The sequence below is a fragment of the Pygocentrus nattereri genome, chromosome 13 (genome assembly GCF_015220715.1).
Source record: "Pygocentrus nattereri isolate fPygNat1 chromosome 13, fPygNat1.pri, whole genome shotgun sequence".
Taxonomy (NCBI): Eukaryota; Metazoa; Chordata; class Actinopteri; order Characiformes; family Serrasalmidae; genus Pygocentrus; species Pygocentrus nattereri.
Genome location: NC_051223.1, coordinates 31,171,459 through 31,190,528, shown reverse-complemented (window position 1 = coordinate 31,190,528; position 19,070 = coordinate 31,171,459). Strand labels below are relative to the sequence as shown.

At 39.6% G+C, this 19,070-nt stretch overlaps 1 protein-coding gene across 1 annotated transcript; it reads right to left on the bottom strand.

The window, feature by feature from the left end:
* Nucleotides 1-38: 38 nt before the first annotated feature.
* Nucleotides 39-19,059, bottom strand: unk (unk zinc finger). Its single transcript, XM_017701801.2, has 15 exons — nt 18,828-19,059; nt 17,125-17,334; nt 14,675-14,851; nt 14,382-14,512; nt 13,878-14,013; nt 13,087-13,204; nt 12,049-12,133; nt 9,002-9,210; nt 8,107-8,172; nt 7,148-7,316; nt 6,751-6,849; nt 6,194-6,379; nt 5,379-5,563; nt 3,848-4,108; nt 39-3,287 (listed from the first exon to the last, which is right to left on the bottom strand). Exons 1-15 carry the CDS (start codon nt 18,962-18,964, stop codon nt 3,126-3,128), a joined length of 2,331 nt encoding a protein of 776 aa, XP_017557290.1. The 5' UTR covers nt 18,965-19,059; the 3' UTR covers nt 39-3,125.
* Nucleotides 19,060-19,070: the final 11 nt, after the last annotated feature.

Genomic DNA, 19,070 nt, shown 5'->3' with positions numbered 1-19,070 from the left:
TATTCAAATATCATGCAGGAATACAAACGACTGAGGCATTTTCATCCAAAAATATACATTTGTTTATTGTCTCGTACAAAATCAGATCGAAACACTGTAGGTGAACGTTTCAGAGCAGACGACTACAGAACTCACAGTGAAGCTCTGATGTTGAAGAGGTCAAATTCCCCCACCTTCATACTAAGCTGAATGGAAATCCTCCTAGCACCTCTGCTCCCACTCGGGCCATGTTCCTCCAGGACAGAGCATTTAATAACATGATTCATCTCATCAGCTAATTATCAACTTCTTGATGAGCTGAAAGTTTTCTTTGTAGGAAAAGATGAATCTGTCCAGTGAAGCATCACTGCAAGACTGGAATTGAACACTTAGTGAACTGCAGCATGAGCCTATTCAGATTTTGTCTTTATTTAGACCTAATCCTCACCAAAGTCTAAACTACAACCATAACCTGTGGTGTGATTTCAAAACTGTACAGTCAGTATTTGTTCAAAATGTCTGTATAGGCTCACCCAGTACTGCTGGCATATTTGAGAATTCCACAGATTTTTTTTTCTTTTTCATAAATGTTTGCAAAATTCGGTCTTTTGAGAAATAGACAAAGTCCTTCTGAGCGTTTTGATGTGAAATGATCCACTGTAGAAAGGTTTACTGACTGAATTCTTTACGATGTTGGTGATGGGAGCATGGGGTTATGATGTCTGCAATGCAAATATATCCCTTTTATTTTCTGTCCAATACAACCAGTGAACCTACACATATCTTGTGAGCTTTTATATGTGATATAATATAAAAAACATGTTTTTTGTGGACTACATTGCCTTAAACACCCTGCATGTACCCATCCACCATAAATGGATCTAAATAATTTGCTCTAGGCCAAAATCTTTTCTCAATGATACTGACATCAGGCAAAGTCTGACTTTCTGGGAGGGAGCTTTTAGAGGCATTAAATGTTTCAGATGTCTGGTTCCCATCACCACCACTGCAAACAATTCTAACTCTGTAAGTTTCTCTAGAATGTTTCACAACATACCACTCTGAATGACTTTACATCGTACTCACTTGATCATACAGAAATTCTGAGAAATCTGTGGCAGTCTCCTGCAATATGCTGCCCTTTCAGTGGGTAACTGGAGTGTACATAAAGGATCCTGAATCAAACTTCACTGTTTGACACCTGTTCACACAAAAAATATCAAAACCAATCAAAAGCTTGCATGAAAAAGAGCAGAAAGCTTCAAACTGGCTTGTTTCATAACACAGAATCAATATCCTATATAGGGAACTATGTATAGGGCTTTAAATGCTTTCTATAGTTTCCTGGCCCCCTATTGCAGATTCATGGATCCAATGCTTCAAGAAAAAACCTGAGTGTATACTGAGCTGTATGAACGAGCATGTTTTCCATCTCTGCTTAAAGAGCACAGTAATCGTGTTTCTCTGTAGAAAACCCTGGGATTCTTTTTAAACAAAACTTTAAAAAAGACCCTACAAAAGCAATGGTTAGCTTTCAGTACTGTTATACTGCTTCATTTGTCAAAGACATCTGAGCTTAACATATAAAATCCAGGACCTGCACTGAGTAGACAATGAAAGCATGCCATGAATGTTCATTCTGAACATTCTGGCACTCTGCTGTGTAAATGCTGAGGCAATAAGCGGTGATTGTCACACTTTACCCTTTTTTGCTGGGCCTTCATCTGACGCTGTATCACAAATCTATATAATAACCACATTGTTGGCTCTAATGTCTCCTCATTTTTCTGGAGATGTGCTGCTGTTCACAATCATGTCCACTTGAATCAGACACATTAAGTTGTACACTGTGTCTGAGGGAAAATCGTATTAATAAACTAAATATAAGCTGAAGTGATAGTGTTCATAACCTTCAAATTCAACATCATTTGTTCCCACAATTGACAATTTTATGACATAAAAGGAAATTCTAAATAGAGTGAGTCAGTTCAAACACTTCTTATTTGCTTCTGGGCTCTGAAAATAAACAAAATGGAACCAGCCAATAGCCCTGTATGCGGATGTATATGAGAAGAATGGGGATTAGATGAGACATGGTTATGGTTAATAGGACTTAAAAGGTTAGGGCAGGATCCATGTCATGAAAGCTCCTCTGCAAATGGCCTTTTAATTTAAAGCTTGCCATATTAGAACAGTCTTCAGTCAATACACTGATTAGTCGAACCAGGTGTTCATGAAACAACTAACTTTACACCAGCTGTTGGAGAAGTGCCGAATATATTAATGCCAAATCAAGGTCATATTAGCCGTAATGTTTAAGATTAATTTACAAGATTAGGATTAAAATCAATAGAAAAGAGCTAAATGTTAACTCTACGCGTGCTGAAAGATTAAACGAAATGCTGGACAAAGGCACAACCAGCAAGTGCCATTCCTGTCTTGGGATTAATTTTGAGTCTCACACAGTGCATTATGAACATTAATATTTGTTGTTCTTTGTTTCTTGAAGATCAAAAAATTGGTTCACCAGACATTGTGATTCTTGACTAGGTTCTTCAAGAAATACTCCAACAGTTTTTTCAACCTCATATCTGTTTGCCACATCTGTACTGTATAGTTAAGTACCACATTTTTGACGTTTCTCCCTGTACTTAAGACCAAAACACGTGAAACCACATGACATGAAAAGAAACTCACTGGTAAAGTCACTGGGCAGCTGCTACAATCCAAGTATGATTCCCTTTGAAAACTTCATGCATACCTTTATGCTGGTAATTTCTGAGTGCTCTACAAAAATATATTTTGTATAAACTTTTACTGATGGAATTCTGCAACTGACCCACAGCTTGTTTTTTTCTAAGTACAAACAAAATTACTGTCCATAGTAATCAACTGTACGCAACAGATGTGGCATACAGAGATTAGGCTGAAAAATGCTGGAATGTTCCTTTAAGAGCAGGACTAGCAATGTGGATGAGAGCTGAGGTAAAGGTTTAGTTTAGTGGGCACAAACCTCCATGTGAAGAGTTCCAGCACAGTTATGTTTCAAATAAAACCCACCAGGAGGGATGTTGAGCTTTAGCTGAAGCTCAGAGCAGTAGCTGAGGCTACGCTCATGGAATGGTTCAGGGCTATAGGGCTGCTGTTTAGGACTGTGGTAAATTAAAGCTCTGCTGTTGCTCTGAGCACACCGGGCACTCCACCGAGGCCACACACCGTTCACAGCACACGCCATGTTGGCACGGCAACGCCACCGAGCCCAATTCCTCACATGACACGCAACACAACCTCTGCTTCCTGTATACGGCCTAAGAGAGAAAGAGAGAAAGAGGCAGTGGATAAAAGTTCAATCGTCACAATACATAATTTCAGCATATCAATAGCAATGATTGAGCTTTTCTGGCCTTTTATGCAAAAATAACAAAAGCTTTTATGGCCCAAAGGTGGTTTAGATGCCCAATGTGGGCTGACATCACAACTTTGGGAGAAAAACGTGGCCTTTAGCAAAGGTTTGAACACCCCTGGTCAAATTACAATGTTTATGCAAATTTAGTGCACAAATTCCATTTATTTGCTGAATTTAACATAAAATACGTTAAAATATAAAAAAATAATGTGCCATAACTTTTGCACAGGCCACACTTGGTTTTTTGTGTTTAATTCAGCAAATAAACAGTAAGTGTAAAAATGTGCAGAAATTTGTTCTCTGTAGAGGACGTGTACAGGGGCACCCAGTTTTAGTAAAAAAAAAAAGTAAGACATTTGCTAGTTGTTCCTTCTTTTCTGCAAAATTGTGTGCTCATTTGTATTAAAAACTAAGTGCCCCCAAACATTTTACAACATGCATATAATGATTTGTGTACTTTACCTGTTCCACTGTGCGTAAGCAGGAGCAGATTTGAGCTTGTAGGCTACAGATGGAGCTAAGTGGTAGTCTGTGCAGTAACTGGAGTTGATGAAGCTGCATGCGGGGGTTCTCTGCATTGCGCAAGCTCTCTAGTGCCTCCTCCAGGAGAGTGGCCTGCTGCTGTGCCTCCTCTTCAGCTTGCCGTGCTCGCTCTGCCTCTATCCCCAACCTCCCCGCCAGGAGACGAGCCTCTTCAGCATCAGCCTTCAGCACTGCCCATGACTGCAAATAACAATAATGGCCATTTACTTCAACATCTCAACTCAAAACACAGAATGACCTACTCAGCATCTCCTACTGTAAGTTAAAATAAGAAACATTTTTGACATTAATCATCATTTTTGAAGCCTTTGTTTAAGAAGATACAGAACCAAGCCAATTATACAAACTATTAGACAAAGGTATAAAAAACCTAAGCAGTTGTTTTGTGTGAAGATAGGAAATATACCAGTGAGTAGCAGTCACATTAAACAGGACAGTTATAAAAATAAGGTTGATACAAAATAAAAAGAGGAATATATACACAACAAAAACACTATCTACAGGCATATATAAAACTAGAAATACACAAAATAAGCAATAAGATCTATCCTGAGATGAAAAAGGCAGTGCAATAATGAATGGACCAGGAGGAGCAGGTAACAGCATAAAACAATGCTAAATAAATGTCTCTATATATATATATATATATATATATATATATATATATATATATATATATATATATATATAGGTACTGAAATTAATAAGTAAGCAAAAAATGCCAATGACAAATCCATAGATTTTATTGTGCTAAAAATTTTAAAGTTTATGCTCATAACATTCCTTTTCTTGTGGTAGTTTCAGTTTCACTTGGCTGTAGTGATATTTAATGGGACATAAAACCACAATAAAACACATTCCTAAACTTGTCTTAAAAAGTAAGATTAAGATTAAGTGACCCTTATTAGTAATTATTAATCTCTGTGTATTGTGTAGCAGGGCTCGGCTGATATGTTTTTTGCAAGGTCAATTCCTTGTCAATTATTAGTAATCAAGGATACTGATAACCGATATCTGAAGCTGATATTCATTTAGCATAAATTTGGCACTTGTAGTGTAAAGATTTACAAGAATGCAACTCTTACAACTTATAATACGTGAATATTACAGCATTATAAAAAATAAAGATAAGCTTTAAACAGTATAAAAATAGGCTTCAAAAATAATAACAAACACTCATGTTTGTCTGTGGAGACTGCATGGCTATCTGCTTGATTTTATAGTCCTGTTAGCAATGGGTGTGACTGAAATACCTAAATTCTGGCCTTCTGGCATAACTTAGACTAGCCTTACAAGTCAGGCAACCATTTTGTAGCTTCTTATAGTTCCAATATCTGATGGTAACTGAAAGACATACAATGAACCTATATAGAGATGGCTGAAGCACTGAACACAATTCATTTCATACTTCTGAATAAGCAAATGAGCTTAGAACAAACAGCAAACACACCTGAGACATCTGCCTCCAGCTGTGGTCCCAATGCTTCAGCACCCTATGAGCCTCTTCCACTTCCTGTTTGAGCCGAGAAGCCTCAGCAAACATTGCCCCCGTGGAGAGCAAGGCTGGAGGAGTCCCGGGAGAGCTCTGCCCAGGGGGGAAATGCTCCCAAATACTACTGCTCATTCCATTCAAACCTGCACAGCATAGAGACATAAAGGATATTTGCACACTAACTTACTGAAGTGCTGCTTACAGCTTATAAACAGCAGCTTATGAGTATGCACATCAGATCTGCCCTTTCTGAAACAATAAGTGCTAAATTTAAGGCTTGCAAAAACCTAAAAAATTCCTGCAGAAACGCAAGAAGAGCAAAATACAGACCACTGCTCATTCGATTCAAACCTATATACAATGCATAGCAATTATCACAAGAAATTGCACAGCTGCTGCTTACAGCTAGTGTACAATACATCTATACTTTATACAGATAATTACAATGTATACTGGCAGTCAAAAAGGAAATACTTGCATACATGGTGCACAATGATGTTTATCTCTTCTTTTTGGTGTATTTAGACCGTCTGAAAATCCCTAACCAGTAATGGATATTTCAACAAGACAACAGAAGTTGCCACTTAGTTCAATGAAGTGAAACTCAGGCATGATTTAAAAGCCATGGAGATCTTGTAGGGGAAATGTATGGAGAAACAAATTCCAACCATTATGGATGGACTGTAGACAGCAATGAAGAATGTGTATGAAGCAGTTCCTTTAAAACATTTATGTAACATAAGCTATAAGACAAAAGGTATATAGAAACAAACCTAATGAACTATGAGACGCTCCCAAAAAGCTGCTCTCCGATTGGCTGGGCTGTGACAACTGAGCAGACAGAAATGGAGAGGTATGTGCTCTGATTGGAGGTGAGGGTGAGGGGGATCTAAAAGTGGAGGAGCTGCTGAGGGATCCGGGAATATTAACAGGAGCCGAACTCCGAAGCTGGCTTCCTCCTGTTTCAAGAAACACAAATTCAGTTCAGAAGAGTTTAGACAGAGGTGGGTGATTTAGGTCCAGAAAGTAAATATCTACAAATTTCACTGCAACTTTCTAGCTTCTCTAATTAGCTAAAAGCAGCAGCAGAGGTACCAGGGCAGTTGGAACAAAATCCTGGGGAAGATTTTTAATTCCTGGATCCGGATTACCTACCTCTGAGTGTAAAACATGTTTAAAACATGTAAAATCTAAAACAATTGTGCACAGGAATGTAGCATGGGAGGAAACAGTTTACCCAAAACCACTAACATTTCTAATAAAGAACCACACGATTGCAGTCATCGAAATTAATATTTTTATGAAGCAGGATGAGACAGTTTGTTCTAACCTATCATAAGCCCCATGCTGGGCATAGAGCTGCTCTCCAGGCTCTTCTCCAGTGCTGACACTCCAAAAGCATTCAGGTCCAGATCATCCAGTGCAGACTCTAAACAATGGGAGACAGAGAAAGCATGAAACAGTTCTTCAGTCAGTTCTTCAGAAACTAACATAAATCAACACTCCAAACTAAGACAGCATCATCACAGACTAAATTTAAAGATACAGTCTTTGCTTTAATTTGTAACAGATGCTTAAATTACAATGAGAAGCACTTTACTAGTCAAGTATTAGTCATCTGTCTTGGTGCAACTGATGTACATAAGACATAATAAACAAATAATACAAATAAACACAAAGTAAATCCACTATGGCTTAGATTTTTAACTTTAATAAGGCTCACTTACCCACTACAGACTCCACAGTATCGCTAGTGGGGTAGAAGGGCAGCGCGTTTGCATTCATGCCTGTTGAGGATCCTGGAAATGCCGGGCTAGGAGGGGTTGCAGCCAGACTTGATGGCACACTGGACGATAGGCTGAGGGGGCTGCCAACTGGCAGAAATACAGACAGTTCCTACAACAGCAGATTACACTGCATTACAGAAACCATGTAACCATTTACTCCTTAAAGGATGCAATGCATAAAACTGCTACAAAATAAGATTTAATTGAGAAGAAAGTACATGGTAAATAAAAATACAATGGCACACATTCTGTTTTTACCTAAGAACAAACCTCCAATAAGAAAACACTAGCAAATGTCAGAATCTTTGTGAAAACTGCGTAAGCAGGATTTAAGAAGAAATTTTGTCCAAGCCGTATTTTGTCTTTTGGACAAGACTGTCATGGCAGTTTCATGACTATGGCAACCAGCTACACTGAGGGGTACTATATCTGCTGTGGAAAACAAAACAGCTGGTACCAAAAGTGAATCGAGCAATATCATGCAGTGGAAAAGCAACTTTAGTGAGCATACAAGCATGTTTTTTTGTTGTTGCTGTTTGTTTTTGCTTCAGCCCTTGTCAGTTCTGTCCTATAATCAACTCACAGTTGACCACAGTGGCTCAAGCAGGTCAAAAATATAACAAACTGACCTATTTAAAAGGCATGGCATCCTTCTACAGTGCCATGTTGAAAGTCTTTAAGCACTTCAGTCTTCAGTTCTACCCCTTCTCCTGCCAGTGTTTGTCTATGGAGGCTGCTTGATCGTATGCTTAATTCCATGCTCCTGTTAGTAATTGGTGTGGCCGAAATAGCCAATCCCACTTATTAGAAGGGGTTCCAATATAGAATATTGCCATGTAGAGTATTGGGGGGAAAATAACACAATTTAAAATATAATACATAGAAAGGCAATGTAGTACCGGCTTGCTATGTACAGGGACAATTTCTTTACTGCGATGTTCCATTGCAAATGTCTTCTGTTTAGCCTAAAAAACAAGAAAATAAATAACAAACCATAAAGACGAGTTGCACTTACTATCATTGATTTAAATGCAGACAAAACACTAGAAGATTTCTTGCCTGGGCTATAGCCTTTAGCATCTGTGCACCCTGCTATACTTAACAAACTTCCCGTTTTATAGGACACCTTCCCTGTACCATAATGCTCAGTGAAAAATGTTTATATCATTGTGTAATATATGACTGTTTATGTACATATTCACATTCATCTCTTATAGCACCTTTATTATTTATACCTTTATATTGGCTGTTTGTTGTTTACTCTTATTCTTTAGATCAATCGCTTATTTTCTTTGGAATATTTGCTAATACTTCTCTAGTCTGTTTAGCATGTTACATGCCATACATGTGTAACGTACCTAGCAATATAAAGTGGATCTGATTATTACTCAGTTCAATTTAAATGTAGTGTACTCATAATAATACGGTGATATGAGCAGTGTAGCTAAGTACAAGTCAGAGGCTAATCTTTGGCTAGTAAAGCAGGCCACGATGCAGTATTAACCTTTTGAGGCACATGCAAAAATGTCCATTTCTGCTATTGTATCTACTCTTTTCTGTTAAAATGCAATTCATGAATGCCGTTCCTGTTATTGAATGCCCTTTTATTTGATATGTAAAGAATACACATGCAGTATAACTCATCTGGCATTGGGTTCATGTGGTTAAGAAACTACAGTTCAGTGTACCCAATGATGCTCATGAACCCGATGGGTCTGATAATTCACTCCCCAGTAAAAAGAACACTGTTAAATTGGCTGCCAGAGGAGTTATACTGCATCCTTTTCTACATACCTGGTCCTCTCTCTCAAACCCTGGGGCTTTCCCATAACCCCCTTCTCCTGCCCAGAGGGAGAGAGGGGTATCCAGTCCCGAGGACTCCTCATCAAGAATCCTTCCCAGAAAGCCGTGCTCTGAGGTTGTACTGTCTACCACTGTCGAGCAGGGGATTGTAGGAGACGATCCGCACTCTGGAAAAGGACGATCCTCACTCACACTCGCTTCTGAGGAAAGAATACAAAAACTTACATACACTTCAGCTACACACATTCTACCAAGACGTTTCTCCACTAACATCTTAATATCATTTTCTTAATATCATCATCATCTTAGTAATATCATCATCTTAATATAAGTGTTGTTGGAACAAAGCCTTGTATCGCCAAAATGGTAAATTTACAGAAGGAAAAAACATACTTTACTTTTAATGTAAGTCAATACAACCAGACATTTCCACCAAATCATTTTTGACTGTTTCTTTGGGTCCATTCAGGGCAACAATTTCAAATTATGTCAAAAACTGAAAAACGCCAAAAATGGAGATACAAGTTTTTGTCCCGACAGCAGCAATATAACAACTTAACAAGGGAATTCAACCATGTATATGCATTCCAACTCTGTATTTTGTCAAATTTTATTACGTAAGCACTGAAATTTCAACTACTGATAAAACCAAGTAAAAATATCTCTCCTGTGCCGTTCAATACAGCTGCACTCAAACAGTTTGAGTACTGCAGGTCAAACGTGGTTCCCTGCATTTTTATTGAGATTAATGGAAATCAGAATAATAATACAGTGTAATTTACTGTCTTTTGTTAATAAACCTTTTCATGTTTGGTTTAAAAAGATGTTCCAGATCCAGCTGTTGTCCATGGCTGTTTCTAAAGTGACTTGCATGCTAATAGCGCTCCCTGCAGGAGGAACAGAAGGTGGAAGTTCCAAAATCATGTTCATGTGCTTTACATATAAAAAAATAAGGTGCTTTCTGTTGTTATAGCAGAGAAGCCTTTGGGAAACAAAGTTGATTTACATAATTTAACTTTTTTTATTATTATTATTATTTAGCAAGCTGTTTAAAATTACATTAGTTTACACTTCTGTGCGAAAAAACATAAGTACAACCCAAATTCCAATGAAGTTGGGACGTTGTGTAAAACATAAATAAAAACTGAATACGATGATTAGCAATTCCTTTTCAACCTATATTCAATTGAATACACTACAAAAGACAAGATATTTAATTTTCAAACGGATAAACTTTATTGTTTTTTGCAAATATTCACTCATTGTGAATTTGATGCCTGCAACATGTTCCAAAGAAGTTGGGACAGGGGCAGTTTACCACTGTGTTACATCACCTTTCCTTTTAACAACACTCAATAAGCGTTTGGGAACTGAGGACACTAATTGTTGAAGCTTTGTAGGTGGAATTCTTTCCCATTCTTGCTTGATGTACAACTTCAGTTGCTCAACAGTCCGGGGTCTCCGTTGTCATATTTTGTGCTTCATAATGCGCCACACATTTTCAATGGGAGACAGGTCTGGACTGCAGGCAGGCCAGTCTAGTACCCACACTCTTTTACTACGAAGCCACGCTGTTGTAACACGTGCAGAATGTGGCTTGGCATTGTCTTGCTGAAATAAGCAGGACGTCCCTGAAAAAGACACTGCTTGGATGGCAGCATATGTTGCTCCAAAACCTGTATGGACCTTTCAGCATTAACGGTGCCTTCACAGATGTGCAAGTTACCCATGCATTGGGCACTAACACACCCCCACACCATCAGAGATGCTGGCTTTTGAACTTTGCGCTGAAAACAATCTGGACAGTCCTTTTCCTCTTTGGCCCAGAGGACACGAAATCCATGATTTCCAAAAACAATTTGAAATGTGGACTCATCAGACCACAGGACACTTTTCCACTTTGCGTCAGTCCACCTCAGATGAGCTCGGGCCCAGAGAAGCCAGCGGTGTTTCTGGGTGTTGTTGATATATGGCTTTCGCTTTGCATGGCAGAGTTTTAACTTGTACTTGTAGATGGAGCAACAAACTGTGTTCACTGTCTGAAGTGTTCCTGAGCCCATGTGGTAATATCCGTTACAGAATGATGTCGGCTTTTAATGCAGAGCCGTCTGAGGGATTGAAGGTCACAGGAATTCAACGTTGGTTTTCTGCCTTGCTGCTTACTTGCAGAGATTTCTCCAGATTCTCTGAATCTTTTGATATTATGCGCTGTAGATGATGAAATCCCTAAATTCCTTGCAATTGCACGTTGAGAAACATTGTTCTTAAACTGTTGGACTATTTGCTCACGCAGTTGTTCACAAAGTGGTGAACCTCACCCCATCCGTGCTTGTGAACGACTGAGCCTTTCAGTGATGCTCCCTTTATACCCAATCATGACACTCACCTGTTTCCAATTAACCTGTTCACCTGTGGAATGTTCCAAACAGATGTTTTTTGAGCATTCCTCAACTTTCCCAGTCTTTTGTTGCCCCTGTGCCAACTTCTTTGGAACGTGTTGCAGGCGTCAAATTCAAAATGAGTGAATATTTGCAAAAAACAATAAAGTTTATCCATTTTAACATTAAATAGCTTGTCTTTGTAGTGTATTCAATTGAATATAGGTTGAAAAGGATTTGCAAATCATTGTATTCTGTTTTTATTTATGCTTTACACAACATCCCAACTTCACTGGAATTGAGGTTGTAGTTTTCACTGATGGCTTTGGCCTGGTCAGTGTCCAGAACCCTATAGATAATATTTGGTCTCATATTAAACACAACCTATTTTGGCAGTGTTAAGTGAATAGTACTGACTCTTTCTGTAAAAGGAAAAATCTGCAAATGTACACTCAAAACAAACATTTAAAGAAATCCATGGGAAAAGGATTTTACAAATGTAATTTCTTTTTTAAAAAGAAGCAACTGTAAACTGTGAATTCAGGCGGCTCAGAGTTATAATCCTCAATGTGCTGATTTAAGGACAACTATTCTGAATAGAGTAAGTGAAGATGTTGTGGGCTGTTCACAGCCGAGCTGGTGGGATGAATGAGTTCTTACTCTCCATGTGGGCGAAGGCACAGAAGGGCCCTCTGGGGCAGCTGCCACTCTGCTGCATATCATTACATTTGGTCGATTTGTAGATCTGGAAAAAGAAGTTAGACATGCTCAAAGATTCTGTATATCAACACCATGTTCTTACATTTATTTTTATCTTCTCGTATTATCATCTTACAGTTTGCCTGCAATGTTCATGCTTTTTCTTTTTTTTCCTTACATAAGCAACAAGAAATTTTCATCATGTAAACATTCACAGTGAATTAATTAGTTTTCAAAACAACTGTGTATAAAAAACAATTTTCATGCACAACAGTCTCTAGTGTTACTCAGAATGGAGGAATAAAAAAACATCCAGTGAGTGGTGTTTCTGAGGCCTGTTGATGAGAGAAGTGCACAAAGAATAGCTAGACTGTTTTGAGCTGACATGAAGGCCACAATAACTCAGATATGCACTGTGTACAACTGTGGTGAGCAGAAAGGCATGGCAGAATGCACAATGTCAAACCTTGAGGCAGATGGGCTACAACAACAGAAGACTACGTTCTACTTCTGTCAGCCGACAACAGAAAAATAAGACTGTAGTGGGCATAGGCTGATCAAACTGGAAAACTGAAAAAACATAGCCTGGTCTGATAAATCTCAATTTCAGCTGAGGTCAAATTTTCACGTCAACAGCATGAATCCATGAAGCCAACAGTCCAGGCTGGTGGAGGTGGTGTAATGGTGATTGGAATGTCTTCTTGGGACACTTTGGGCCCATTAATACCAATCAATGATTGCTTGAATGCCACAGCTTACTTAAGTATAGTTGCTGACCACAGGCATTAAAATACACCATGTAAAGGAACTGCATTATGCAATGATATCAACATGGACCCGAATCTCAAAGGGATGTTTCCGACATCTTGTGAAATCCATGTCACGAAGAACTGAGGATGTTTTGAGAGCAAATGATAATAGTATGGTGCTCATAATAAAGTGCTTGGTGAGTGTATGTTTAGTCTATAAGAATGACTGCCGAGCGCAGGTGGTCATTACCTCTGGGTGAAATTGCTGCTCTGTTCGTGTGTGACAGTACTGACAGCTCTCCCCACTCTCGCACTTACTGGGGTCACCCCACTCATCACTGTGCTTCACTGAAGGACACGGCAAAGCCCTACAGACACATACAACACAAACAATAAGTCAAAGGTTTTACATAAAGCAAACATTTACCTTCCCCATCAGAGTAAGAAAACTGAATTAAAACCCGATTGGCTAGGTGTAGGGCTGGATATCAAAACTCAACACTTATGATACTGACAGAATTACTTCACTGCCACCAAGTATCTAAAAATTCCAATTCATTGAGTATCAAATTATAGTACCCAAGAATTTAATAAAAAAAGCATTAATATTTATACTTCACAATTCTGTTCAGTCAAACAGAGTAAAGTCTGGATGTATGGGATGTCTTACCAGCATCTGAAAGTCAATGAGCAAAAATGATCTCAAAGCTAGACTGGTAACAGGCTGATAAGCATGTTTTTAAAAATCAGCAGTCTGAGGAACAAACATAACAGCAGCGTGTCTCAATTCACCAATATACTGTCTTTTTGTAAAACTAGATTTTGTTTACAGGACGTAGAGATGTAATGTTTTATGTGTACTTTTTTATTTACACGAAACACTATCTTAGTCAAAGTACTGATAGGTATTGATCTGTAACAGTAAAATGTTTTGTGATATCCATCCCTCATTAGTTGTATAAATGACTGGTATATGGTGTCATCCTGACAAATTATCGTTGTTCCTAAATATTTGTCTTTTAATAGACACTTGGTACAAACCTATATTTGTGCTTGTGAGGGCATCGCCTGCGATCTTTGCTGTTGTGGTAGTAAGGGCAGGCATAACCTTGGCGACAGAGACGTGGTGGCTTTTTGCAGAGTTCGGTCTTGTAGTGAGAAAGCACATAGCTGTTATCTTTAGCCAGAAAAGAGAAAAGGTTTTGGGGGAAAAAAAACAGACTGAGTGAGTGATTACACTCAAAAGAAACAGGTAGATAAGAAACAAAAAATATATATCAACAAAGTAGGATAACCCACACACAGACGCGCAATAATGTAAGTGACCAAAATCACTCACATGCACAGTCAGAGTAAATTAGAGGTTTATGGTTGCAAAAATATCAAACATCATAATAATTCTGATGACATATCATCTTGAACTACAGGTTTATTAAAACTATATAAACTTAATTAATATTAACAATTTACTAAGTACTATCAATTTAATATGCAAGTTATTTAGCAATTTTAAAGTTATTTTAAAGTGTTACATGTTGTTTTCACCTTGCCAACGTGGTTCCTCGCTCAATATCTTCTCTATAAGAGCTGTACTGGCCACTAAACCAGACTGTCCCTCTCCCACTCCACTCTCAGCCAATCCAGAACCAACCTGGGCCTCCAAAGACTGCACCTCCCTGCACGACAGACACAATGATATCCCAATAAATATGACTATTTATTGTGATAACTAAAGACAACGGTAACTGTTTTATAATTCCAGAAATACAGTGGGCAAATCATCTCTTGGTATGCAGAACCTCACAGCCAAGGCCGAAACTGTCATCAGTGAAGTGTACCTGATATCGTATACTGGAGATCGAAGATCATGGGAGCCGTGCGCGAAAGCACAGTGGGGGCCGTTCTTACTGCAGTGGCCTTTCGCATCTGTCTCATGGATACAGGAGCCTGTCTTATAGTAACGCAGATGGTACCGTCGCTCCGTGTCCCCAGCTGTCCGGTGCAAGAATGGACATCTGAACACAAACATCATAAAATAAGAGTGGACAACATAAAGATTTTTCATTATGAATGTGATACATTACATCACAACATGCTTTTCTGAGCACACTGTAGATACTGCCACTTTAAGAACTAGGGACGTGCATTTCCACTGATTTTGAGGTTCAAGAATCCATAAGTGTTAAATAACAGATAACTGATTAACTGATTTCCCGGGGAAGGGAAAAAAACAAAGACAATAGAAAAGGACTTCAGCCAACATTAACAGAGCTCTGGCTCATCTTTTTAGATGACAGCAATGAGGTTTCACAAAAAAATAGGAGGACCCAGTGGAATATATTTGAAAATGTGTTTTATTAATTTTTATGATTAAAAATTTGACAGATTTAATTAAATAGCTGATGGATACAGGTAGGTTTTCATGCCAGATGTGTAACCGAGGCCGCCTGATCAGATGAGCTAATGAGCAAACCAGTACAATGTTAAATGCTGACGGCTGATGCTGAATGCTGATCTGTCATGTTTCGACATGCAGTCTTTTCTTCTCAGTGAACGATGGACAAGCATGTAAGTTTGTCAGAGAAATGTTTCCGAACCCAGCTAACATCAGCTAGTAATAACAGTACTTTTGGCATCACAGGTTTGAGTGAAATCACCACATTTTACAGCTCTCTTTCACAGAATTGTTGGTCTGTGTATTTTCTCATCTTCCCATGATAAAATAAGACAAAGACCTGAACAGTGATGTCAGTATTTAAATACTGACTTTAACAGTTAACAGAGTTCAATAATATCCAGGCACAATCCTACTAAAAACACTGGTCAACTACATGTTTCATTACATTGGATTTTCTGCAGTGCAGCATTCATTCATTCATTCATCATTAACTGCTTAATCCAGATAGGGTAGTGGTAGCAGTTGAGACAGCAGAGAATCTCAGATGACCTTGTACCCTGCAACTTCCTCCAGATCATTCCCAGGGACCCCCAGCCGCTCCAACTTGGAGATATAATCCCTCCAGCAGGGGCGTAGACCCCGAGGTCTCATCCCAGTAGGCCGTGGCTGGTACGCCCCCACCGGGAGGCATCCAGGGGCATCCGGATCAGATGCCCAAGCAACTTCAACTGGCTCCTCTCAGCGCAGCAGTGTTTTTTTAAACGTGGTTCCACTCTTTGCTGCTTCGTTGTGCTGGTTCCGACTTAGCAAATCTCACTAAAGTGTGGGACCAGTGTGAGATGTTTAGAAAGATGCTTCAAAATCTGCTCTTTTGAGGACAGCATGACAATTCACAAAGCAAAATTTCTCAGTTAGACAGTCATAACTCCTCTGTCCAGTAGGAAGAGAGTTAAGGGACAAAACCTAGACCACCTTCAAAGTTTCATTTCTTTGATTTTGGCTTATTTGTTTACCTGCTTATGTAATGCTTGACTGATCAGAAATTCTGTGCGTAGGCTGTTTCACTAGAAATCACGCCATTATATTACATGTAATGTTAACCACATCTTTCATTTTGAGGCAATCTGAGACCACAAAAAATCTTAATAACAAAGGGGAATTTCCCAAAAGCATCATGCCACTAAGAGCTACATACAGTGGTAGAGGACCTCTTTCTTTCTATTAGTCATGGAGAAATTAAATGTTTTCTTATTAAGATTATTCTTGCTCTTGTGGGTATACAATATACATGTACAAAGTGTGCCAAGAATGTGTCTATGCCAATGTCTATGCTGTTTTTTTACCAACATTCTCCTCTGTCAATGTAAGCTGGACAGCCTGGTTTAATGGGTAGTATGTACATAAGCAGTTGTCTCACCAATAAGGTAAAAGAAGCTCTCCTGCCGCTCAGTTTTAACAAATTGTGCTCCCCAATGGCCTCCTTCTCTCTGTTTAACTCTGAGAAAATGACTGTGAGAAAGCTAACCACCAAGCAAATGCTAACACAGCAAGCACAACCAAACTTGCAAGAACGTTCATTCTTGCACGGCAGCATATCCAGGATGCAAGTTCAGCATTGAACTGAATAAGACAGCTCTCAAATAAGTAAGATATCTGATTTTCAAAAAAATATTGTATTGTATTCCTAGCTTGTTCTTTCATTCAAACAATAATAGTTAAATAATAATATTTAACACTAAATTTAAGCATCATATACACAGTTCAAATATTTTACATGGTGTTCCTTGGGACTTTGACACCTCTTTGCTTTCAGGACACTGTGCTCAGGATATAAGAGTGCTAAAGTAAGCAGAAGCTGTGGAGCGAGAGGACAGCAGTTGGAGTACTCACTCATCTCCGTCAGGGCATGCTCCCGTGCCCTCATCATATTTGATGCAGTACACATCAGGGCTGTAGTTAAAGGTGCCATCCCGTCTGCGGATGGGGCGCCGGCGACGCTGGTTAAGAAAGTGCCAGTGGAAGCAGGTGAAAGGGCGATGCTGAGTGCACTTATGCTGCACAAAGAGAGGACACTGCTCTGTCCTGAACTCTTTCAGATATCTGAAAAGACACCATGCAGGCAGTGTCAACACAGAGATGATGTGAACAAAATGAGCATCTCTATCACTGTGATACAGCAATTGACTGTGTACAGACAGCTTGAATAACATAGACAGAAAATTATGGAGCAGCCACATGTGAGCCTAAGGTCACCATGCTCAATGCCCATCGGAGAGAGGGGCATAAACAAAGACCCTGTGCAGCAGTGAAACTGTTCTCTCTGAAGTGATGGAGCTATATCCAATACCTCTATGATGAAATGGAGTGGAGTTTGGATCCTGAACTAATTGAACATCAGTGCCTGAACTCACTAATGCTCTTGTGGCTTAATGCAATCAGATCCTCACAGCAATGCTCCAACATCTATAGTTCTCCCAGAAGAGTTGAGGCTATTGCTGCGGCAAGGAGTGTGGGGGTGGGCATAGCTGGCAAGCTGACTTGGGAGCTCCATAATATTGATACAAATCATCTACCTTTGCCTACAGAGGGAATGAGATAATTAAGCCTTGACCACGGCTTAATAAAGCATGATCTCATTCCCACCCCTTATTAAGTCGTGGCCAAGCATTAGGATCTTACGGAGCCCTGATGATGTCAAGCTGTACGTGTGCCCTCAACTTAGTAAGGTGTGAAAATGAGACGATTAAGTCGTGGCCACGCATTATTTTTTATTTATATAGGATGTCACCAGCGGGGCTCCGCAGGATCTCGTTCCTACGGCATCACGAAGTTATTTTTATTTATGTAACGTTATGATGTCACTAGCAGAGCTCAGTGTTTTCCTGATAACTTGACCCCAAAGTGAAACTTGGCTAACAGGAGGACAGTTAAAGGGATGCTCCTGTTAGCCAGTCCACAGTCTGAGTTCAGGTCATCCGTCTAGTCAAACAGCTCCAAGCAGATGATTTGCTGTCAATATTTTGGCAGCTCACCACTCAGCTAAGCTAACTAGATAACCGCTGTCACCACACTTCAAAACACAGAAAGCAGAACGAGGCTGAAATTGGCTTCCTATTCACCAGCTTCTCTTCCCGTTCCACCTTAAATGGTGAAGCAGTTACACCTTGGCTGCATCATTTAAGGTGGAACGTAAAATTGTAATATGGGAAACAAAAAGAAGCTAACTCCAGCTTCATAAAAGCAGAGGGTACTCAAAAAGAAAGCGGAATGTCTCAGTAAAGCCAGATCACTTAAGCCAAAGCTTAAGGCTAGGACTGTCCAAAAGGAATAACAAACGTCCGTTTACCTCAGTTTTCCAAGACAGCTAAGCTAGCTAGAGCTGGCTGTCAGCAAACTTGAAAACACAGGTTAGGTTAACTAACAGAAAAATGCACCCCTGCTAGCTCCGCAGGCCTCCACTGACAAGAACGGGACCAAAGCGGTCTTCATAGCGGAGTAATTTACAGAGCTCACACTGAGAAGAGCAGCTAAGGCGACCTGTTTATGCCACAGGTCAGTGAGTTTACGCGCACGACTCGCTGTTTTGTACGTACGTGTAGTGCTGCGGTTTCTCCAGCGCGTTGGCGGGAGACGCGGAGCCTCCGGCCGAAGGAGAGGAACAAGAGGAGGAGGAAGGTCCCAGGCCGGCTGCAGCCCCAGCAGAGCCGGGCTGAGATGACGCTTTCGACATTATTCCTTAATTTTTAAACTCTAATTTTCTCCGTCGGACTGTTTATTATTCTCATATTGCCAGAGCTTCGGAAATCCGCATTCTTTTTCCATGTGCGCATGCGCGG